This window comes from Manacus candei, unplaced genomic scaffold, assembly GCF_025592945.1.
Source record: "Manacus candei isolate 608988 ecotype Guabito, Panama unplaced genomic scaffold, ASM2559294v1 h1tg000029l, whole genome shotgun sequence".
Classification (NCBI taxonomy): domain Eukaryota; kingdom Metazoa; phylum Chordata; class Aves; order Passeriformes; family Pipridae; genus Manacus; species Manacus candei.
Window position 1 is genome coordinate 2258401 of NW_026138077.1, and position 23935 is coordinate 2282335.

Consider the following 23935-nt stretch of genomic DNA (forward strand, 5'->3'; position numbering starts at 1 on the left):
GGCTCTCCCCGAGGGAGCGGCGCCGGGCGCTGCCGGCCGGGCCATGTACGCGGGGCGCAGGCGGAGGAAGCCGCTGCCGCGGCCGTGAGTGTGGGCGAGGGGCCGGGGCTGAGGGGGGCGAGGGCCGGGGCTGAGGGGGGCGAGGCCCGGGGCTGAGGGGGGCGAGGGCCGGGGCTGAGGGAGGCGAGGGCCGGGGCTGAGGGGGGCGAGGGCCGGGGCTGAGGGGGGCGAGGGGCCGGGGCTGAGGGGGGCGAGGCCCGGGGTGTCCCCGCTCCGGGTAACGCGGCTGTGCCCCCCGGCAGGACGCGGCCGGGCGCGGCCGAAGGCGGCAGCTCCAACCCGTCCAAGCGGCACCGGGAGCGGCTGAACCGGGAGCTGGAGCGGCTGGCGGGGCTCCTGCCCTTCCCGCCCGACGTGGTGGCCGGGCTGGACAAGCTCTCGGTGCTTCGCCTCAGCGCCGGCTTCCTGCGCGCCAGGAGCTTCTTCGGCGGTAAGGGACGGACGGCTTCCCCCCGGGAATCGCGATTCCCCCTCGGGATTCCCTCTGAAATGGTGCGGTGTGTCCCCCCGCTGCTCCATCCCCTCTGAAATGGTGCGGTGTGTCCCCCCGCTGCTCCATCCCCTCTGAAATGGTGCGGTGTGTCCCCGCTGCTCCATCCCCTCTGGAACTGAGCGGTGTGTGTCCCCGCTGTTCCATCCCCTCTGGAACTGTGCGGTGTGTGTCCCCGCTGCTCCATCCCCTCTGAAATGGTGCGGTGTGTCCCCCCGCTGCTCCATCCCCTCTGGAACTGTGCGGTGTGTCCCCCCGCTGCTGCATCTCCCCCCTGGAATTGCTCCCCCGCCCCGCAATATTGTTGCGCCCCTCTTGGAATTCCCTCTCTACCCGCCCCGAAGTTTGTTTTCCTCCCCAGAATATTTTGGGTGTTTTTCCCCCCTAGAATTTTGTGGGGTTTTTTTTCCCTCATAATTCTGTGGGATTCCCCCGTCCCACCCCTCCCGAGATTTTTGTTTTCTTTACCTCCTAGAATTTTGTGTGATCTTCCCTTGAATTTTGAGGGGGTTTTTTTCCTCCCTCAAATTTTTTTTCCTTTTCCCCCACACCCCTTATGGGTTTTTCCCTCTCAACTTTTTATGTCTCTATCCTCTTCGAATTTTTGTTGATTTGTTTTTTTCTTCCCTCCTCGAAATTTGTGGATTTCCCCCACCTGCCTCGATTTCTTGTGAATTCCCCCACTTGAATTTTGGGTTTGATTTTTTTTTCCCTCCCCCTCAAATTTTCTTTTTTATTTTCCCCCTTGAATTTTGGGGTTACCCCCCTGAATTTATTTCCTCCCCTCCCTCTCCAATTTTGGTGGTGTTTTTCCCCCTTCCAATTTTGTGTCTTCCCTCCCCTCTCAGGAATTTTGTGTCTTTCATATCTTCACCCCTTAGAATTTTGTTCCCCTCCCCCGAATATTTTGTGCTTTCCCCCGCTAGAATTTCATCTTTTTCCCTCCAGAATTTTGGTTTCTTTCCCCTGGAATTGCTTTTCCCCCCTTTCTGACCCCTCATTTCCTCGCTGTGCCCTCTCCAGCTGCCCAGCCCTGGTTGCATTGTGCCAGGCACTCATTTGGGATCGGAGGGATCTGGAGAGATGAAGCTGATTTTGCTCATGGGTTCTGCTGAAGTAGAAAATTCCAGTTTAGGCTGGAGAGTTCCCGTGGCCCTGGACTGTGGCTGAGCCTGGTGCTACCCAGTTGGGAAGTTTCCCCATGCAAGTGACTTTTCCCCCTCTGTTAGGATAGACTTGGTGTGCTGACAGTGAGTAATAATTCCCTGTGATGTGGTTACAGTTTATTTGGGAACCTTTGATTTTTGGGAGCCATTCCACTGCACTGTAATTGTAGTTAATAGGAGCCCACAGGACGGCATTGAGGCATCCCTGGGTTTTCCTGATGAAGTAGCAGTGCCTTGAGAATGCTGCATGTGGCCACAGAAACACCACAATTTCCCAGTTTAACTCCAAATCTCTGAATATATTCAATACTTCCTTTCCCCCCCCTTTTTCTGTTCTTTAAACTGCGCTTGAAGGATTGACCAGCAGGTGAGCTGGAAAAGGAATGGCCAGGGAGAGTTGTTTGCCTTGGAGCATTAGGTCAATCTGTTGGGCTGTATTGGCTGTGTTTTCCGTGCTGGTTTTGCTCTGGAAAGGATTTGGAATGCTGTCTGTGAGGATGCTCTGAGGGAGAGGACAGTCGGTCCCGCTGTTTTGAAGGCTCCCGCCCCGTGGGCTGGGACTTCATGACTTTGGAAGTGCCACACCAGGAGCTATTTTGGGGTTTATCATCCTTTCCAGGCAGATTGTACTGGGATGCTGCCCCAGCACAGCCAGGGAAGGGTGAGCATCCCTGGGAACATGGTCCTGCTGCTCCACAAACATCCTGCTAGGGCTGTGCGTCCTGGGGCTTGACATTCCCACATTCCTGACACCGTGGGTGACTGGTTGAAATTTACTGCTCTGAGATTCTCTCTCATTTTTTCTTCCCCCCCCCCGCCCCTCATTCCATCTGGGTTGATCTCATGGCTCCAACTTCCCGACTGCCTGAGGCTGTGGGATGGAGGGTGCCCGCTCCTTTCTGCTTCGAGGCAGGTCACTGTAATTCAGGGGAGGGAGGGAAGGAGGAAAGCCTCGTCCTTTTAGAGGCAAATAGTGATTGCAGACCTAGTTGAGTCTCTCCTGGTGCTTTAAAACAAAGTAATAACTAAAAAAAAATCCTGCAGAGGAGCCCTGGGCAAGCTCATCGACAAAACTGAATGATTTTAAGTGACTTTATTCCTTTTGGAGTGAATGCTGGAGTGGTGTGGCTGTGCTGGAGCTGAGATAAAGTTCACCTTAGGAAGGCTCCTGTTCAAAATACTCTTTTTATTCCTTCCTCTCCTTTTTCCTTCTTGGCTATCTACGTGTTTAGGTTATTTTTTCCCTTGGTCTGTCAGGGAGCAGGGTTAGGAGGGGCACCTGGAGGCCAGGAGGGCTCGTGTTCTCCAAGTCCTGCTCAGCATCCCTGGAAGTGTAAAACGGGATCCCGAGGAGACAGTTGTAGCTGCACAAGTCCTGGGTGAGATCAGATCAGAAAACACCAGTGGTCTGGGGGCTTTCTGTGTTTATTGGGAGCAGCCAGCATGGCAAGAGGCAGCTCAGAAACAGGCTGTGTAAACCCTGGAATGGAGCAGGGAGCGAGGAGGAGGAGGAGCCCTCATGTCCCCCACTCCAGTGTGTCTTGAGCGCTCCCTGAAAGCAGACCATGGGAGAGCAAGGATGGAAACTGGGGTGTGCTGCCATGGATTGTGAGGAGAAACATCTGAAGCAGGTCTCAGGTGTTGCCCATGACCTCTGACAGTAATTCACCCAGCAGGGTTATGCCAGCCGCCGTTTCTCCAGCCAGAATAAATAAATAATTATTGATTTATTAATTATTAATTGATTGGTTTTAATTTTATTTCAGCATCTTGGGGAAGTTTGTATAGGCTTAAGTGATTAAAAGCAGGTGGGCTGTAGATCTTGGTCACTGGTAAAATCTTTGGGAGCTCCTCTTGGTTTTTTTTTCAGGCTCTTGGTCACCTTCTGGCCCTGTGATAAATTCCTCAAAAGGCAGAGCTCCACAGCTCTCCTTAGACACATACCTGTATTTTTAATCCTAGAATATTTTAGTTTTAAAGCCCACCTCATTCCAAGCCCCTGCCATGGGCAGGGACACCTTCCACTAGCCCAGGCTGCTCCAAGCCCCATCCAGCCTGGCCTTGGACACTTCCAGGGATCCAGAGGCAGCCACAGCTTCTCTGGGCAACCTGTGCCAGGGCCCACCACCCTTCCAGGGAATAATTTCTTCCCAGTATCCCATCTAACCCTGCCCTCTGGCAGTGGGAATCCATTCCCCCTTGTCCTCTCACTCCAGGCCCTTGTCCCAAGTCCCTCTCCAGCTCTCCTGGAGCCCCTTTAGGCATTGGAAGGGGCTCTCAGGTCTCCCTGGAATCTTCTCTTTCCCAGACTGAACACCCCCAGGTCCTCCAGCCTGGATCCAGAGCAGAGGGGCTCGGCTCCAGCCATCAGAGCATTTTGGTGGCTCACTCTAGACTCACTCCAACAGCTCCATGTCCTTCTTATTTTGCTTTTCTGGAAGTGAACCTGCTGTTCAGCCGTTAGAGGTGGCTGAGATACTGTGTGCAGGAAGCACCTCCATGTGCTTTTATCTGAACAGTGGAGTTTTGAACATTGTTTCGGTGAGATTTTGCTGGGAGGTCTTTGATTTGTTAAAAAGACACATTTTGCCTTTGGGCATGAGGACTTTTATACTTCACATGGCCTTAAGTGATGCTGCCCCTGTTGCCTCTCTGCCTGTCTGGGGACACAACTAAATGCCTGAAGTTCTATGGCAGGAATCAGAGGATTTAAGGCTGCTCAATGTTCTGTTGTTTAATCTTTGGAGTGGTTTAGAGATCATTAAACACTGTCTTTGTTAAGCAGGATTATTTATCAAAACAATCCTTTCCTCAGGCTGAGTACTGGGCTGGTGTGTCTGCTGTGTTCCTACTGCCACCCTGATGCCAAGTGGTGGCTTTCTGCAGGTCTTTGGAAGTGCAAAGGACAAGAGCATCCATGTGTGTGTTTGTCTACTAATTCTGTTCAACTTTTGTACATAATCTTTCCAGCGTAACAGAGCAGGGAGCAGTTCAGTGCCGGGTGTTTGCCATGTGCGTTCAGCATCTCTGGGAAAGGAGGGAACTTGGCTGTGGTCTCCTCCTGGAGCCTCCTGATCCACATCAGGATGGGATAGGCTTCTCTTGTGATGGAGCAGCACTGCTGCTCTCCGTGAAATTCCCAGGTGCCTTTCCCAGGCCCCATTGCCTGAGTTTGCAATCCCAAGTATATACAAATGCTTTCTGCCCACGGGAATGCTGCTTCGTGGCTGAGGTGAACTTAGGTGTGGGAGCAGGGCCATGGGAGGGATGGAGACACTGGGAAACATGTCCTGCCAGAGAGGTGAACCACTCCTGGCCAGCGCTCCAGCTCATCCCACGTCCCATCCTGCTGCTAAGGCAGCACTGTCCATAACCCAGCACCATTAGCCTGGACCAGGGGGAGCTGAGATTGGCTTCCATCAGTGCTGGTTGACTTCAGGGCTTTGTACCTTCTCCTTTCCTATCCAGGTCTCTTCCTCTACAACAGTCCCCCCAGGTGTCTTATTTCCTTCCCCCCTTGGCGAACAAACATTTTTAATTGTCACTTGCCCCCTTATCCTTCCTCCCTGCTCTATAGGAGGCTCTTTTACCATGTGGAGTTTGGTGGAGGTTGGGGCTGTGCCGTAGGGCTGCGGCTGCCCAGAGCTGAGGGATCTGCGTCTGCCTCGAGCCTGGGGGCCCCCTCCTCTGTCTCCCATAATGCTGAGGACTGTCCTTGGGGCGGTGCAGCAAAGCCAAGCCACCAAGCAGCCCCGCTCCTGCCATCCTCCCCTCTCTCTCCCCTACCCCGAGTCCCGCTGTTGGTGGCCCGTGCCCCCACTCCGGGGTCTGCACGGCATGGCATGTCATTCCAGCCGTGTGCCAGCATCTTATCCCGGCACGTCATTCCAGCCGTGTGCCAGCATCTTATCCCGGCACGTCATTCCAGCCGTGTGCCAGCATCTTATCCCGGCACATCATTCCAGCCGTGTGCCAGCATCTTATCCCGGCACATCATTCCAGCCATGTGCCAGCATCTTATCCCGGCACGTCATTCCAGCCGTGTGCCAGCATCTTATCCCGGCACGTCATTCCAGCCGTGTGCCAGCATCTTATCCTGGCACGTCATTCCAGCCGTGTGCCAGCATCTTATCCCGGCACGTCATTCCAGCCGTGTGCCAGCATCTTATCCCGGCGGTGCCTGGCGGCTGCTCCCCTCTAATCCCTCCCCGTTGCTCCCCTTGGTGCCAGGGCCCAGCAAGCACTGGTGGCTGATGGAGGAGCGGTCCCTGTCTGTTCTGCCTCCCTCACCTTCTGGAAAGGGGGAGAGAAGAAGGAGAGATGCTGCAGGGAAAGGTTTGCTGTCTCTCCCTGCGTGGGGATTTGTTAGCCAAAAAGGAAGATGCCTCCAAGGCACCTTGTCATGTGGCTGTCAGGTACCATCTGTGTTGCTTGGGCCACTTAAACTCCTGGTGGGAGGTCAATTGGCAGATGTCAAAACGGGCAAGGGCTCAGTTTGGAGAAGTGTCTCTTGCAGTTTGTTCCTGCAGCGTGCTGGGAAGGGTGTCCAAGCTGCGCCTCCCATCCTACAGCCAGCCTGGCCCTTCTGGTGTGTGAGAGCACTCACTTGCCCCTGGGTGTCCAGCTGGGTGTCCCCCAGGGGCCCTGTACCTGTCACAAGTCGTGTGGCACCGACATTCAGCAATTGACCTGCAGCCTTCATTTCATGGGATTTCTCTGGATACTCTCAGTCAACTCTGGGGTGTATAAACTGTAGGAAAAGGTCAATCCATGGTGCCAGGAGGTGCATGTTTGAACCCCACTGTGAACCTTGCTGCCAGCCAGCACTGGGCTAATTCTGCCTGGAAATCCTCAGAGATGCAGATGCACCTCTGCCCATGTGCAGCATCCTGCCTGGATTGCTCGGCTTGCCAGCAGCCTCTGGGCAGCTCAGATGCATTGCTGGCTGGGAGGAGAGGAGGAAAACACCCTGACATGTGCTGAGACCTTGGAAATTTTTGGCTCCAGGTGGACTACCAGCTGCACAGCCTGTGATCGTGGATCAGATGTAGCCGTCGTCCTGGGCCGCGTGTGGTTTTGAGCTCGGCGTGAGTACATTTTATATGGAAGGTTAAGGTCGTGTATCCAAAACTCAGGCAGTTTGCCTCACACATGTATTTTTAAAAGATGACGCTCCTGTGGATATTGAGGGCTTGGGGATTTTCCCTGAGTCCTCTTAAAATCTTAGGTGGCTGCTGTAGCATCGATGTGCAGCCTCAGGGCTGAACTTCACCCTCAAAAAACTGATATGAATCCAGACTGTCATTGCTGGAGCTGTGACAGCCCAAAAAGTGCCTGAGCTGCAGTTGGGTCAGACTGGAAAAGTGCTTTTAATTATATAATTATTACAGACTGTATAACTGTGCCCCTGGAACCTCTGCTTAGGGGTGAGGCCTTGAGATGGGATGTGTGGGACTAACTAACCTTGTTCACTTTGTCTGCTCTCCTTCCTTCTGAGCTGTTCAGCCAAGCACTGCAGAGCTGTAGCAGTGAAGCCTAAGGGATGGTTTAAGAAAATAAAGCCTGGTCCTGTGATCACCCTTCTCTCTTAATTGCCTAGGTAATGAGCTGGCCTTGGAGGAGCAATTTAAGCTGGAAAAGTCTTGTGACTTCCCTTAGGTAAGCAGTTTTCCTGCTGTGCGCTTTCCTTGCCAAGTATTTTTCCCTGGCTCTCATAAGAGTCGCTGGTAGGGAGCTCTTGGGGGTCCCTGGGGTTCACTGCCATCTCAGTGGCTGCCAGGGTGTCTCAAGGCTCCCTCAAAGGAAAGCACGGGAGCAGAGCTGGGAAGAAATTCCTGGTTAGGGTGTTGGGCTGGGCTGATCCTTCCCGATCTAGTGGAAGGTGTCCCTGTCCATGGTGTGGGGGGCTGGAACCAGATGGTGTTTAAGGTCCTTTCCAACCCAAACCGTTCTGTGGTGGACACCTAAAGCTCCTGAGGGATGAGCAGTGGGAGCGGGAGAGTTCAAACCGCTGCTGATGCTGCAGGAGGAAGGGAAAGCCTGGCAGGTCCTTGTCATCTTTGTCCTTGTTTAAACTTCTGCACGTGCCTCTCTCTTTGAGACCCAAGTGCCTTTGGTGACACAACAAAAAACCACATGTGGTTAAGGCCTCCTTGCTTCTAAAAGTGCAATTAGATCTGATAAGAGGCCATCCATTATTCACTGTGCGTGTTCGCAGAAGGTGGTGTATCCACACCATTCAGGCAGGGATAAATAATTCATCTGTTTAATGAAATTTGTGTCAACAGGGAGCTGTGGCAGGTATTAAGTTAAGTAAAACCGTAGTATCCATTAGGAATAAGCAAATGGAAAGTCAAGAAGTAGTTTCCAGTTGCTAGAAAACGGGCTTTGTACAGCTCTGATGAGAAACCAACTGAGGCGGGGAGGAGACTGGGTTGAGCGTGGCAACCAAGAAGGCATTTGGGCCAAATTTTGATCCCTTTGCGTCACAGAATCATAGAATAGTTTGGGTTGGAAGGGACCTTAAAAGCTTATTTTGTTCCACCCCACTGCCATGGGCAGGGACACCTTCCACTAGACCAGGTTGCTCCAAGCCCCTGTCCATTTTAAAGGAAAATATTGCTCTGGCTGGGGCAACACCATGTTTTCCTTTAAGTGATTCTTAAACATGAAACAACCTCAGTTTATTCAAAAGAAACCCAAAGCGTTGAGTGGTTGGTTGTGTTTTTTTTTTTTTCTATATTTTCAATATTTTCTTTCTTCTTTGCAATAAAGCGCAGGAAAACAATTTTGAGGGGCTGTACTGAGCAGCAGAGCTGCAGGTCCCTCTGCCCATGAGCATCTCAAAGCTGGAGGGGTGGGTGGGAATCTGGAGGTCCCTCGTGGTAAGGTCTATACTCCCCTGAGTGGAAGACCAGCTTTTCAGGGAATTGCCACAAAAAGGCAATTAATGTAATAAATCAATCTCTCCTTCCCCCTGAGAGTGACTGATACACACTGGGGCTTGCAGGGAGCACTATTACCAAAATCCTTCTCTCTCCCCTCCCCAAGGCCTGCTCCCACTAACAATGGCCATGCAGATGGCCCAGCCCTTGCCTGCAGCCCTCGAAGAGCCATGAATTAGTTTGGTTTCCTGCTCCTGCTACTCCTGCATTGACACCTGGGGCAGGTTTGGGATCCAGTTGTGTTGTTTTCCTCCTCTGCAGTCAGCAGATGATGTGAAACTGCCCCCACCGGGAGCTTTTGCCCTGTGGAGGGAAGGGGGGCTGGGAGATATCCTCTGAAAAATGTTAATTCCCGCTTGGTGGTGCAGAGATTTCTCAGGTCTGCAAAGCCCTGGCAGGTTCAGGAGTTCACTGGCAAACCTGGTAGGCAGTGAGGTGTCCCTTCAGCATCACGTGAAACAGCTTCCCAGGCTGAGTGCCGAGGGAAGCACCTGGAGATGGAGGGAGGAAAGCCACCTCCTTGCCCCCCCTGCCCTCCAGTTCCTGGGGGTGACAGCAGCGGGCCAGGCAGCAGAGTCCTGGTGAGCACCGTGGGCACCTGTGTGTGAGGATGACCAGGGGCAGGGAGCATCATCCTCCCCTGGGGAGGCACATCGGGCAGGGAGTTTGTTCCTCGGAGATGGGACCAGGCAGGGAGAGGTTTTCTTCCTCTCAGCTAAAAGGCTTTTTGTGGCAAAATAGCCTGCAGGGCCTGGCAGAAGCTGTATTTTCTTTTTCTTGGAAGAAATAGCAAGAAAACTGTGCAAGCCCTGCTGCTTTCAGGTGACCGACTTGTCTCTCCTCACCTTTCTCCTTCCAGCAGCAAAGGCGATGCCGGTGGCCAGAGGGAGGGAGCCCAGCAAAGGCCACTTCTCTCCTTTTTTTTTTTTTTCTTCCCCCCCTTTTTATTTTATTTTCCGCTGAAAATTGCGCAGCGAGGGCAGAGGTTGCCCCTCGTCTCGCTGCCCTGCGTGAAGTGCTGTGCCGGGAGGGCACCTTTCCCGGTCCCTGCTCTCCGGGTGGGGGGAGGATGCGGCGGCGGTTCCCCGGCTCGTCTCCGCCCCGTCAACCTGATGTGCTGTGACAGTTCTGCTGAATTGCTGACCCGAGGGGCTGCGAGGGGCTATTTATGGGCAGACAAAGCCGGGGCACACCGGGCAGGAGGCCAGCCGGGGGTGGCCACACCCAGGAGCAGGTCGTGTTTGGGGTTCCTTGGGTGACTCGGTGGAAAAGGCGCTGTTTGGTGAAGTTGGCAGGGAAACCCCCATGGGAACTGTGGTTTATACGAGAGCAGCCCTCACGCCCCAGTAGTTCGATCCTGTTTGCAGGAGCAAGGTTGGGTTTGATGGCAGGAATCTGCACTGAGAACAGCAGGCCCTCCTCTGCTTTTACCCCAGAGCCCAGGTGCTGATAGCAAAGTCTTATTTTTAGCCATCGGAGTTAAGATTTCCTTTTGCAGAGGTAATATCAAACCATTAAACCAGACCCCTGAGCAGAGGACAGCACCCTTTAGCTGCTCTCCTGTCAGCCAGGTTTATTTTTATCTCACACCTCTGGCACAGCAGGCTGGGAGCTCGCAGAGGAGGACTGGAGACCTTTAATAATTCATAACTCCTACATTTTGCTCCCAACGATCGGAAAAGCCGGAAGGGTGCTGGCACAAACCTGCTCCATCCACACCACAGGGCTGTTGTGGCCCTCTGCTCTCGTGCTGCTCTGCCCCATGGCCTGTCCCTGCCTGGGATTTGTGTTGGGCTCCAGCCTGGGCAGGGGACCCTGGATGGTCCCTCATGGTGGGATGGCATTTGGGGTGAGACAGAGCGAGGCCACGCTCAGGACCGACCCGTGGGTGGACAAACACCTCAACCCTGGTGTTGACCCATCCGTGTCCACACAGCTCCTGACATCATCTGGGCGGACTGAGCTCGAGGGGAATTTCCAGAAGCAGGGGGTTTACTGCCCTATCAGGTGTTTTCCTCATAATATTAGAGCTGGGACATGCTTTACCTTTGGTTATGGAGCTTAGTCGATCTTTGGGATGGTCCTGTGCCTGGTGGAGGAACATTTTGTCCCCAAAGCCTGAGGTGTGTACTGGTGAGGAGGCTCTGCAGACCACAGCATCCCTCCTTATTCCCACCCCCTGCGAGCCAGTGCCTGCTGAGGGTGTGGAGGGCTTTGGGATGCAAGGGGAGCCCTGGCAGTGGACGAGGGGGCCATGTGCCTTTGCCACATGCTTGCCTTCCCAATAGAGAAATGCTGTTGCATGGGGGGGCTCCACAGTGGAGACTGAACCACCCTTTCTCTCATGGGTGCCCCTGGGTTCAGCTTTAGATCTGGTGGTCCTGGAAGGCTGAGATGCAGCTGGAACATCTGCCTTTTGCAGCACCTGAGTCCTTCGGGACCTGCTCCACGCAGATGGAGGAGCTGATTTGCGGCAGCTGCTTTGGCAAAGCACAGGGTGAGCCGAGTTTTACAGAGCCTGGTTTTGTTTATGTGCTGGTGGCTGTTGCCTTCTGAGTCGCTGCTCAGTCTCTGCTCACAGCTTTGCTCCCCATGACAGCTTTTTGGGCCATTAAATTGCTTCCAGGGTCCACTTGTTCCCGTTGCATCTGAGCCTGTCAGCTCTGTGGCACATGTAGCACAGGAACTGGGAAAGGCAAATCCAAAAGAGCTCTTGCCCTCTCTGAGCACTGGCAGGCTGCAGTGGTGCTGCAGCTGGTGCCTCACACCTTTCCTTCCACATTCCAGGGGGAGCAGCTGGTTTAGCAGCAGGCAAATGCTGTCCTCTGTCCTCATGGTGCTGGCAAGAAGCTTCCCAGCTTTCCTACAGCTTCCTCTGTCTCCTGGACAGGCCTGTCATGCATAGGCTTTTAATATTATCCACCCTAAAATATCCTCAGGATTTGTTCTCTTGGGGAGCACAGAGCAAAATTTGCAGACACATCTTTTAGTTAAACTGAGTGACAGATTTCCTCATCCGTATGGATTGTGCATCGACCACTATTAGATCTCGGATGTCTGTGTTTGTATCCATGTGTTTTCCGTGTTGTTTTTCTCCCACTGTGAGCTGTGACTTGCCTTAATTTGGTTGAATAAACTCACTGTGTTGCTGAACTGTAACAAGACATCATTGACTGAGCTACATCCTTCAAAATGGCACATTCCTCATCCTGGAAGAGTGGAGGACAGACTTTTGCTGCTGTTGGTCCTGCAGAGCTCCGGGCTTGGGGCAGAGCAACTGGAAAACTGGAAAAGGAGCTGGGGTGCTGGTGACAGTGGCTGGACATGAGCCCAGTGGCTGCGGGAGTTGGGGGGGCTCAGCCTGGAGAAAAGGAGGCTCAGGGGGGACCTTCTGGCTCTGCAACTCCCTGACAAGAGAGGGGAGCCGGGGGGGGTCGGGCTCTGCCCCCAGGGAACAAGGGACAGGAGGAGAGGGAACGGCCTCCAGCTGTGCCAGGGGATGTTTAGATTGAATGTTAGGGAAAATTTCTTAACTGAAAGGGTGGTCAGGCATTGGCACAGGCTGCCCAGGAAATATCCCTAGAAATGTTCAAAAGACTTGTGGATTGGCACCTGGGGACATGGGTTAGTGGTGGGCTTGGCAATGCTGGGACAGTTGGACTGGATGATCTTGGCTGTCTTTTCCAACTTCAACAATTCCGTGATTTTATGATTCTGATGCCTACGTGCTTTAAGGATCCCTGGCTTTAACTGCTTATTACTTGTAGGTCATTAAAGTTCCAGGAGGGAAAAAAGAATGGAAAAAAAAAACCCAAACAAACCAAACCAGTTCAGGGTACTGGGGAAAATGTCCTGTTAAAATCGGCTCTTTGAGGGGTGAAGCAAAGGACTGTTACTCCATGGTGGCTTCCCCTGGCACAGCATTGTCCAGCTTTGCAGCCAGGTCCACTTTTGGAATGTTCAAGGCGGTGAGTTGTGTGTGCTCCTGCAGCACTGATGTCCCTTCCCTTTCCCTCGTGCAGTGGCTCTGAAGAATGGCGGTGCCCAAGAGGCAGAGAGGGATGGAGACTGCGGCAACGGGCCCGCTCCAGCCTCGGCAGCCGTGCCGGAGGGAGAGCTGCTCCTACAGGTTAGTGCTCCTCACTGGCCACCTCTCTCTTGCAAATACCTTCAAGGGATTTTCCTCTTGGCCCTTTTCCAGCTCGTTTGAGTTTTGCCCTAAAAGCAGGCTGTTCTGTTGCTGGTGGCAGGTGTTTTGGTGAAGCCGTGGTTCTGTGTGGTGTAGCTCTCTGTGCTTGTGACTGAGCAGAGGTGTAAGACCTCCTCAGGTCCCTGGGGAAGAAACTGTGTTGCTGCTCTCCTGCTTTTCCCATCGTTCCTGGAGAAAATTGGCATCTGTAAATTGTCCACGTGTAGGAAACATCTTGGTAGAAGCAGTGCTGGATTTCTGAGCACAGAGATTCATCTCTGTTTCTTCACTCTCATGTGTAAATGTGCCATAGGTGTTATGTGGGAACCAGGGTGTTTGAGTGCTGTTTTCAGCATGGGCACACTGGTCCTGACTCAAGCATGTTGTGCAAACACTGGTGAAAACAGGGAAGAAAATGTCATGGGAATCTTTCCTGATTTTGCGGCAGTGATGCCACTCAGTACATAGACAGGTGCTGATTGTGTGCTCAGCCCACAGTCCCAGGGTGTATCCCAGGAGCTCTGCCAGAGCTCCCTTGGTGATGCTGGAGACAAGGCTGGGGATGCTGCAGCATGGTTGGCTGAGCCTGCTGCTTCCATGGTTTATTCAGAGATGCAGGAGATGACCTGTCTCCAAACTGTGCACAGTGAACAGGAGGAGGTCAGGCTCTGGCAGCGCAAGGTCCTGCAAGGACACAGGTCTCTCCTCCCTGCCTGGCACCCGGGCACAGGCTGCAGCTCTGACCCCTGCCTGGCTGGCCTCCAGCATGGGACAAGCATGCTGGGCAGCCCCAGCTCCCCTCCAAACACTCACTCAGCAGGAATTGTAATTACTGTCCTGCTGGAGAGCTGAGGAGCCAGGATCTCCATGTCTAGGGAGAGAAGTGCTAAAGCCAGGCTAGTTAACAACCAAAAAACTGAGGGTTTTCCCTTAGGATGTAACAAAACTGCTCAGCAGGGCTTGCTGGGGGTTGATTCCTGCTCATTAACTCCTCCCAGAGCTGGATGCTATCCTTTTAGAGGTACCAAACTGGGCATTAAAAGCTCTGGGTGTAGGTTCGGCTCTCCCAGGGGTCTGTCAGTGGAATTCCAGATGTGGCAGGGGCTCTGAATCTGCCTTCATGCCCCAAGGAGATGCTCCTACATGTTTATAAACTTATTTCCATCCAATCCATCACCTCTGATGTCCAAAGTTCCTTTGTCTCTTGGTCCACTCTGATTCTTCCCTTCTCCTCCTCTGAAATTGCTCAAAGGGTTAAAGTGCATTTGGCAGCACTAATTAACCTCTGCAGCAGATTCCCACACACTGAGATCAACCCCAGTAAATAGAGAGAGCATTTGTGCCCGGAATAAAGGGAAGGAGAGGGGGGAGAAACACTGACCTTGACAATGAAACAGGAGTTGGCAGCAACAATAGCTGGACTTGGCTGAGCCTACACGCCAGACCCTAATTAATCCTGATGTCTGTGCACTATGGAGTGGAGGAAGCAGCCAGGGCTGGCTACTGTGGCTTCCCTGCCAGGTTAGTGGTACAGGATGGTTTTGGCTCTGGGGCTTCTGGGGTCCACATGCAAGACCCTGCCTTGCAGAGGGCTCCTGCTTCCTGCTGACAGTGTGTCCCCACGGGGACCTGTTGCCCTTAGGGAGGGGTGGCCACGGGGTGCTGTCAGGGCAGTGAAAGCTCTGGCTTCTGGGGAGGTAAACCAGTGATTTTCATGGGTTTTCATGACCTTTGCTCTTAGGCAGCACTGTGGGCTCGAAGGTTTAAACTGGCTGTCTGTCAGGATCGTTTCAGAGTTGGGGAAACTGAGTCACAGTGATTTCTATCACTTGAGCTCAGGGAGGACTCCTGCGGGCCTGCTCTCTGCCCTGGCAGGGGGATGACGAGGTCTTCAAAGCACTGGGCTCTGTGCCACAGAGACTTGCAAAGGTTGGTGCTGTGCCTGCAGCACTTAAGGATGCTTCCCTGGATCCTGCCAGTGCCTGTGTCAGCAGTGGTCTTCTGCCTGTCAGCTCCTGCCTGGTGCCAGAGAGCAGGGATGAAAAGCCATGCCCCCTGGGACAGCAGCTGCACTCCCAAACTGGTAGGGAAGCTCCTCTGCCCCTTGTAGTCTTCTCCAGGTGCAAAGACTCGGCCTGTCCTCCCTCCTGCTTAAAAAGAAATTGGCATTTCAGAAATCAGATGGTTTTGCTGCAGTTTCAAAAACCTTTTCCATTTCCACTGGTTGAGGCTCTCTCAACACTGGGTTGGCCACCTCGGGGAGGGAGAGGGCACGAGAGACAACACCTTCCTTGGCCTTGTTCTTTGCACTCCATGGTCCTTCTCCAGGCCACTCCTCTGGCACCTGGGGAGGACAGGAGGGATGCAGATGAGGCCAGGACTGGGTAGGTTTCTCCCAAACCAGTATCCCCATCCACAAGCAGCAGCAGGGAATGCCCAGCCAATGCTGGCACCACTGTGGTGGGTTTGCTCTCCCCTGAACATCCCCTGGCTTTTCCAGCCTCATGCAGCCACACACGGCTGCCAAGACCCTCCTGGGCCATGAGAAAGGTGGGACCTATGAGAGCAGAGCCACCTGGGTAGACACAGCACTAATGCAGCCAACATGAAATGCTGGTTTGATTCCGGGTTGTTGGAAGGGCTCATTTCCACCAGAATGGACCAGTTCCTGATGGTGTCCACTCCTGTTCTGCAAGCAGGTCAGAGATTTTTATTTGCTCTTCACATAGGATGAGTGTAAATGTCCTCCAAAGCTACATCTGAGTGAATGCTCCCAGGATGGAAGCAAAGTTTTCCATCAGTTTGGATTGGGATATGCTCAGGCAGCTGTACGGAAGAGCTGCATGACCTCAGGGAAACCCAGCAGAAGGTGCTGTCTGTGGTGGCTCAGCTCCCTGCCAGCTGGGGCCAGCCAGGACTGGGGTGACCAGTGTCCTGCTGGGCAAGAGTGATGTGAGTGTGACAGGTATGTCTCCTCTCTCCCTCAGGCACTGAATGGCTTCGTGCTGGTGGTGACATCAGAAGGGCTGATATTTTACTCCTCACATACGATTCAGGACTATCTGGGATTTCATCAGGTCAGTGGGACTCCTCTGGCTCGCTGTGGTAGGTTTGCAGAGTCGATTTTTCCTTGGTGGTGGAGAAGAGCCCTGAGTTCCCTGCCAGGAAGAGGCTCTGCAGGGGTCACGGGGTCTCAGGGGGCTGTTTGGGGCTTTTCCTTGGTCTTGTGAATTTGGACCCCCTATTGCCAGACGTGGTCACTGATAAGTGACAAAGGACTTCTTTGGCCCACAGATGGACTTCTTTGGTCCACCAGCCATGTTGATGGGCCATGAGGTTTCATGGCCAGGGTGAGACATCTGGGGTTCCCTGCCCAGTTTGCCTTGGCCACCGACTCCTTTGGTGGCTGCTGGTAAATCCCATGAGGCTCCAATGCTCTTTGGTTATCTTGGGCACCCAGGTAACCTGGAAGGCACTAGATTAGGTTTACAGGGAAGTGGGACTTACCTGCAGTCCCTCAGCTGCTGTGGTTTGATGTTGCTCCCACGCAGCTGGCTATCCCCAGCATCTAGGGTAGATGAGGACTGTCCACCTGAGCAAAGGGAGCAGGTCCCAGAGCCTTATTCTTTCGGGAATAGTGTAGGGATAAGGTGGCTTTGCTGCTGTTTTGTTCCCAAACCATGTTTTCATCTCATCCCATAAATCAGCTTTAAGATTTTGAAAGACATCATGTTACAGGGATGAGAGTGTAACAGGGAAGCTGTATTGGCTCTTTAGGACTGGGAGGGAGGTCAGGCCCAACGTGGGCAAGGGGTCCTTAGAGCCAGATGTGCTGTCTGTTCCCACCGGCATCAGTGTTGGTGGAAGGCCTCATTTGGCCATCTGGGGCCCTGACGGGCTGTTTTCAGATGGGACATGAAAACTGGCACCCAGGGACAGGCTGCAGAGCTCACAGGTTGCGTTTTCCCTCCAGACAGATGTCATGCACCAGAGTGTCTTCGAGCTCATCCACACCGAGGACCAACCGGAGTTCAGGCGCAACCTCCACTGGGCCCTCAACCCACCACACGCTCCCGAGGGTGAGCCTTCCCCAGGAGGTAAATGTAGGTTGGCATCCTAGTTGGCATGAGATGTGTGGCTCCCCAGGTACACAGTGGGAGCAGAGCTTGCTGCCACTACTTGCCTATGTCTGTGTGGCTCAAACCATGGCTTCATCCAAACATTGTGGCTTTTCCCAAGTTTCTGTTGCTGTGATCACTGCAAACTGACGCAGTGCCCAATGCTGGGGACCTCCAGCCCTTTCTAGGGATCTCCAGCCATCACTGGGGTGAATCCTTGCTTGATCTTCTCTCAGTCCATCTCTTCCACAGGGGGGAAAAGCCTTGGCTCTTCTGCTGTGATCTACAAGCCGGATCAGCTGCCCCCAGAAAACTCCTCCTTCCTGGAAAGGAGCTTTGTGTGCCGTTTTCGCTGCCTCCTGGACAATTCCTCTGGCTTCCTGGTGAGTACAGACCCTCCACAACAGGAGGGTGGGACAGGCTCACGCCAGGGGTTCATATCACTGCTGAAGCAATTTACTCTTGGAAGACCTTTCTACCATGTGCAGTATCTGCCTGTCTCAGCAAGGAGACTTCCCCTGTTTTCCACAGGCTTGGTCTGTACCTGCAGCCTCTCCATGTGTGTCTTGTTCCTCTCCTCTCAGACATGCTGAATCCTGAACAAAAGTGCTTTTCCACCATGTGTTTAACTTGGTTTTTCTGTTAAAGACGTGTCTTTAAACCGAGTAGGTGGTGTTCATCCCTCCTCCTCTCTGCTGCAAAGCACTGGATTTGGAAGGATAGGTCACAGGGATGGTGAGGCCCTGGCACAGGTTGCCCAGAGAAGCTGTGGCTGCTGCATCCCTGCTGAAAGTGTTCAAGGCCAGGTTGGATGGGGCTAGTGGAAGGTGTCCCAGCCCATGGCAGGGGCTTGGAATGAGATGATTCTTAAGGTGCTTCCAAAACCAAACCATTCTACGATTCAGTGATTCTATTTACACCAACTCTGCAGACAGACATCTTGCTTTCAGTGCAGCTCTGCTCCCTCTCTTTCTCTTCTCTCTTCATCCGCTTTTCTGCACGATACTGAGCTTTTCTTCTCTTCCCAGGCTTTAAACCTGCAAGGCAGGCTGAAATTCCTTCATGGGCAGAACAAAAGGTCCGAAGACGGGTCTGCACTGCCCCCCCAGCTTGCTCTCTTCGCCATCTCCACCCCACTGCAGCCCCCGTCCATCCTGCAGATCCGCACCAAGAACATGATCTTCAGGACCAAGCACAAGCTGGACTTCACCCCCTTGGCGTGTGATGCCAAGTAAGCAGCAGAGCTGGTTTGAGGGGTGGTGCTGTGGGCTTCCAGCGCTGCATCCCCCGGCACAGCCGTGAGCTGGGTGTGTTCCCGGTCCCCCGCAGGGGGAAGATCGTCCTGGGCTACACGGAGGCGGAGCTGCGGATGTGCGGCACCGGCTACCAGTTCGTGCACGCCGCCGACACGCTGTACTGCGCCGAGAACCACGTCAGGAGTAAGAGGCCCTGCCCTGGCCACTTGTGCCCACCCCTAGTGCTGAGGAGTGGGCTGGGACCACGGGCAACTCCCTTGGCTGCCGTGTCAAGCCCAGGGGCTCTTTCCCTGTAGGATGCTTTACTGTATGCTTTGCTGTGGGGCTCCTGTCACTGCAGGGAGCTTGGGGTGGAGATAGCAAGCTCTTAGAGACTGTCCAAAGGAGGCAACAAAGATGGTGAAGAGCCTGGAGGGGAAGCCGTGTGAGGACACTGAGGGCACTTGATGTGTTCAGCTGGAGAAGAGGAGATGGAGGGGAGACCTCACTGCAGTTCCACCTTCCTGGAGAGGGGCAGAGGAGGGGCAGGGACTGAGCTCTGCTCTTTGGGTACCAGGGACAGGACGGAGGGAACGGCCTGAACTGTGTCAGGGCAGGGTCAGGTTGGATCTCAGGCAAAGGTTCTTCCCCCAGAGGGTGGTTGGCACTGACCAGGCTCCCCAGGGCAGTGGGCACAGCCCCAAGGCTGCCAGAGCTCCAGGAGGGTTTGGATGATCCTCTGGGGCACAGGGTGTGACTCCTGGGGATGGGCCTGTGCAGGACAAAGGGTTGGACTTGATGACCCTTGTGGGTCCCTTCCAGCTCAGCATATTCTGGGATCCTGTGAGTGCAGGGAGGGGTATTTGTCTGGCCACAGGTGTCCCCTGTGTGTGCCAGCCACGCTCCTGCTCTGACACCAGCTGCTTATCCTGGCTGGAAAGGGCGGTGTCACCAGAGGCAGCCGTACCTCTGGTGGGGTGGTGGCAGCCCTCAGCACACGTGCTTCCTCCTGGCAGTGATGAAGACGGGGGAGAGCGGGCTGACGGTGTTCCGGCTGCTGACGAAGGAGAACCGCTGGAAGTGGGTGCAGGCCAACGCTCGGCTCGTCTACAAGAACGGCAAACCCGAGTACATCGTGGTCACCCAGAGACCCCTCGTGTACGTGCCAGCGGGGGCAGCCCGGGCTGGGAGGGGGACAGGCGTGCTGTTTCCATCGCTGTGGGCTCTGGGATGCCCCGAGCAGGGCAGGATGTTGGATCTGTCGTTGCTTCTTGTGCCTTTTAAAGGAGCAGCCATAGGATACCGTGCTGTCATGCTGTTCAACCATGTCCCCCTCTGCAAGGCCACCCTTCAAGGATGGGGTGATGCTTGGTTCTGCTGCAGATGTGGGGGTTTACGTGTATGTGTATAAAAATGTGTGTGTATTTGTACGTAAATGCCTGCTGGTTGTAGCAAAGGGGCTTTGGCTTGCAGGGACCAGAATTATCCATTGCAGAAGCACTTTGTGTGGTGTATTTGTGCACGTGTAAGCCACAGTCTGCTCTTCCCGCCCTGCAGAGATGAAGAAGGAGGAGAGCACCTTCGGAAACGGTCCATGCATCTTCCATTCACCTTTGCCACAGGAGAGGCGCTCCTATACCAAAGTGCATACCCTCTCCTGGGCTTCCCTGATCCTTTCCAGAGCAAAGGGAAAACCAGCAAGTCCAAGAAGACCTCCTGCAGCCCTGGAGGGCGCTCCCAGAAGAATGGTGTTGACCCCAGTTCTCTGCTGGGCGCTGTGATGCAACAGGACAAGGCGGTGTATGCCTCCCACCCAGCTCCCACTCCTAACCCCTCCTGCAGCAGCAGTTTCCACCTCGAGGACGTGTCCGTGCCAGATGCAGGAAGGGATACGTGGAGTATGGGTGCTGCTCCAGTTTCTTCAAGGGGGAACAGCCTCAAAGAGGAGCTGCTGGATTCGCAGCAGGAGGACCCTCTCTTGGCCACCCTGGACTCACTGTCAATTAAGAGCGACGAGAGCTGTTCCAACAACGAGCTCTTCAGTGCCCTGGAGGGGCTGGGGTTGAACGCAGAGGACCTGGAGCTCCTGCTGCTGGATGAGAAGATGGTGATGGTCAATGTGGACCCAGAGCACTCCCCATCCCTGAAAGACAGCCTGGCCAGCAACCAGATTCTCTCCTACATCCACAGCCCTCCAATGGACAAGCACGAGGGAGGGCGACAGGCATATCCCCTGCCAGGCCTGTCCTCGAGCCCACGGGGAGCCCCTGCTCCATCCCACACTCTGTCCCACGCAGAGAGTGAGGACCTGCCACAGGGCGTGGTGCAGCCCAGCCCTGCCCTGGGCCAGCTCCCTGTCCAGCTGTGGGAACAGCCCCTCCATGCTGTGCCAGGGCTGCTGCCAGAGGGGGAAGGGCCGTCGGATGGCTCTGGCTCACAGTGGAGACCAGCTGGGGAGGAGGCTCTGCTCCGCTTCCTCCAGCCAGCACAGGGCATCCCATGGGACAAGGCCCCCAACTCACCCCCAGGAGCCCCCTGCAGGCAGGAGCCACCCAGGGCTCGGTGGCTTGAGGGTGACTATCCAGCCGTGCAGCCCATCCAGGAGGATGCTCACGGGTCCTTCTCCCTGCCCAACCAGTGCCAGGACCGTGTGGGACGCCCCGGCTGGCCGAAACACCTTCACTCACTGCTGAACGGGCTGTGTGGCCACAGCCCCGACTCCCCTCCACACCTCCTTCCCAGCAGCAGCAGCAGCCCCAGCCCATGGCAGGACTATGTTTCCCCACTCCTGGGGTCTCCAGCTCAGCCTGGTTTTTATGGCATCACCCAAGACTTCACCTCCCAGCACCAGGGCTGCTTGGGTCCAGGGCCCGGCCTGCTGCCACAGCACTTCAACCTGAACGGATCATGCAGCGTGGAAACCACAGGCAGCGGGGACTCCCGGGAGGAGATGGCTCTGTACCCCAGTTTTTTTCCCCCTTCCTACCAGCTTATTCCCGAAAAGCAGCTGAACCCTGTTCCCTCCATGCCGCAGCACCCTTTCCCGAGCTCAGCTGCAGGGCACTTCAGGAACATGGGCAGCCGTCTGGAGACCCTGAATTCCTGCGGGCCGTACACCTCTGCTCTGAGCCAGGAGGGCAGGCACAGGGTAAGGGTACACCTCTGCTCTGAACCAGGAGGGCAGGCACAAGGTAAGGGTACACCTCTGCTCGGAGCCAGGAGGGCAGGCACAGGGTAAGGGCCTGTCTCCACTCTGGGGTTCAGTGTTTTCTGTGCTGGTATTGCCCGGGAGCCTTGGCACTGGGAGGCACACACTGACTGGTGAGTACATGGAAATGGCCTTGCTCTAGCTACTGCATGGCCAGAAAGGGAGGTTTTAGTGGCTTTTCTTTGCACCAAGAGTTGAAGAGCAAAAGACCAGCCTGTGAGTTCGTTTGGAGGTGGCCATTCCTCACTCTGATTTCCATATCGTTTGTTTAATTGCTGTTTCTGTATAAGGAGTGGTTCCAGCCAGGCACTGGTGAGCTGTGATGGGTGGTACAAAGCACGTGTGAGATGATATTCTGTAGCATCAGGTCTTTCCTTTGTGAAAGCATCTCCTGGCCTGTGCACAACCCCTGTGGAGAGCCCATCTGGCTGCTGCTGAGCCCTCCAGCATCCCAAGGCCAGGACCACAGCACTGGATCTGAGTGTCACCTGCACCTCAGCTCCTCCCATTCCACACCTCCTCCCATTCCACACCACCTCCAACTCGTATGCCAGGCACCTTCTCGCTCTGTTGAAGAGCTTCACTCTGGCCCTGCCTGGGAGTGTGTAGAACCAGCCCTGACACATCTCTAGAGCTTGGTGGCCACACCATGTTTTTGGCTTGCAGGACCAGGCACTGCTTCAGGTGCAGCTGAGGTGCTCGTGGTTTCCCATGATCCACAGGGCTGGGATACCTGCCCAGGCAGGTCCATAGGTGAAAACCAGTGCCAGCAACGGGTCAGCATTTGCAGGAGAGGCCCTGGGGGAAGGCTGGGATGTGCATGGGGTGGCTGCCCTGCTCCCCCTCCTGCCAGCCCCCTCTGGGATCAGCCTGACCAGTGCTAATAAACCCCTGCAAAGGACCTCACCCCTGCTTTCTCTCTCTCCTAGACCCACAGCAGCCATGGTTTGCCCAGCTCTCCCATGGGACTCCCTGAAGAACACCCGGTGCTGGGAGGAAGCCTGGTACCCCCCTGCCAGCCTCAGCCCCGGGCAGAAGTGCTGCCAGATCACCCTCATGCCTCCAGTGGGGACTTCTGTCTCTAGGAGAGACTGGAATGGACAAAGCAGGACTATTCCCTGGGGAAGGAGCTGCCTTCAAGTTGCAGACACCAAACCTCCCCAGCTGCCGGTGCTCTTGATGTTGGTTGCTTTGGCTCAGCTGGGGCTTCTTTGCCCTTTTATCAACTTACCACCATCCTGCTCCATGTGCCATTCTTGTGGAGGGGTCCCTGGCCTGGGGAGGGGCATTAGCAGGCAGCAGGGCTGGAGGACAGATTTCCCAGGGCATTGGGAGCATGCTGGGCTGTGATGCAGGTCTCATTGTTCAGGAGTTGAGTGGCTCTTGGTCAGCTGGAGGATCTCATTTATCGCTTGCTGTGTCTCATCGTACCCATCCAACCTCCTGAATGTGTTTTTTTCGTGTGTTTTGCCAGACTTCTGGAAAGCCAGGTTGCTTCCCTGGCTGTGGCTTGTCTCCCATGGTCTGTTAGGCCCTGGCAGTGCCTGTGCCAGGCAGCCCCGGCCCTGAAGGACAGGTGGGTTTTGGATGGCTGGTGTCCTCCAGCTTTACCAAAGCTTTGCATTTCCATGCATGATCCAACACAGATGCAATACCTGTGTGTCCAAAAAACAAGAGATAGAAAAGGTTTTCGCCTCTGGTATTAAATTCCCTGCCATCCCAGCCAGGCACCTTTGGCTGTGGCCACATTGTACAGATACTGCCTGTTTTATAAGGAAAAGGAGCCCTGTTTTGTGTTCTTGTGTCCCATGGTTAGGATCCAGATTAGAGCTCTTGTAGCCAGCACCCCGGGGTTTGTTGTCCTGTACGTGATGTGCCCAGGTTGGCTGCTCAGCTGGTTTTCTCCTGGATGATGGGCTCTGAGGTACCTTCAGACTTCAAGTCTCAAAGTTTTTGGTTAAAAAAAAGAAAATTTCAGTAAGATAAAGAAAATAAGGGTAATAATTCTTAATTTTACATACTGAGAAAGTGGTATTTCCCCACAGAACATAACTACAGCCCATATATGTGTATATAATATGAGCTGACAGGTTTATTTTTATGCCCCTCCAGTGGAGGAAGAAACAGCTTCTTACCATCCCAAAGTTGCATCCTTTGGAAGGGGATGAAAAGACTGTTTAAAAGATCAGAAACACAGTGACCCTTTAAGAAACCTGACAAAGCTCATCCCTCCTCCTGCGTGTCCAGCTTTGGTTTCATGTGAATTTCTATCCTTTCAATAAATGGCTTTAGAGCTCATCCCCTGACATCCCCCTTGCTTGGTTGTGTCTTTTCCTGATCTAAAGTGTGTCAGGGTTTTGCTTGGCTGCAGCATTGGAGCCCAGGTCTTGCCACTGGTGGCAGGGGACAAAATGGTTTGTGTTGGAGGGGACCCTAAGGATCATCTTGGAATGATTAGTCACCCCACCCCAGCAGCACTCAGAGCCTTTGGGATGCTGAGTGCACTGCCAGGTCCTGCCATGGAT

The 23935-nt window shown here is 54.3% G+C and overlaps 1 protein-coding gene across 1 annotated transcript; it reads left to right on the forward strand.

Annotated features, from left to right (window-relative positions):
- The first annotated feature begins 43 nt into the window (after positions 1–43).
- Positions 44–23711, forward strand: LOC127472605 (aryl hydrocarbon receptor-like). Its single transcript, XM_051791065.1, has 11 exons — positions 44–84; positions 303–490; positions 12683–12789; positions 15837–15926; positions 16823–16946; positions 17220–17350; positions 17996–18198; positions 18297–18406; positions 19219–19360; positions 19760–21350; positions 22340–23711. The coding sequence occupies exons 1-11, from the start codon at positions 44–46 to the stop codon at positions 22493–22495; spliced, it is 2883 nt and encodes a 960-aa protein (XP_051647025.1). The 3' UTR covers positions 22496–23711.
- Positions 23712–23935: the final 224 nt, after the last annotated feature.

Bases quoted from the DNA above. Each gene is read 5' to 3' on its own strand.
- LOC127472605 (XM_051791065.1), top strand. From the start codon at position 44: ATGTACGCGGGGCGCAGGCGGAGGAAGCCGCTGCCGCGGCC. The intron at 15,927-16,822 runs GTCAGTGGGACT...TTTTCCCTCCAG, and splicing joins ACTATCTGGGATTTCATCAG to ACAGATGTCATGCACCAGAG. The intron at 17,351-17,995 runs GTGAGTACAGAC...TTCTCTTCCCAG, and splicing joins ACAATTCCTCTGGCTTCCTG to GCTTTAAACCTGCAAGGCAG.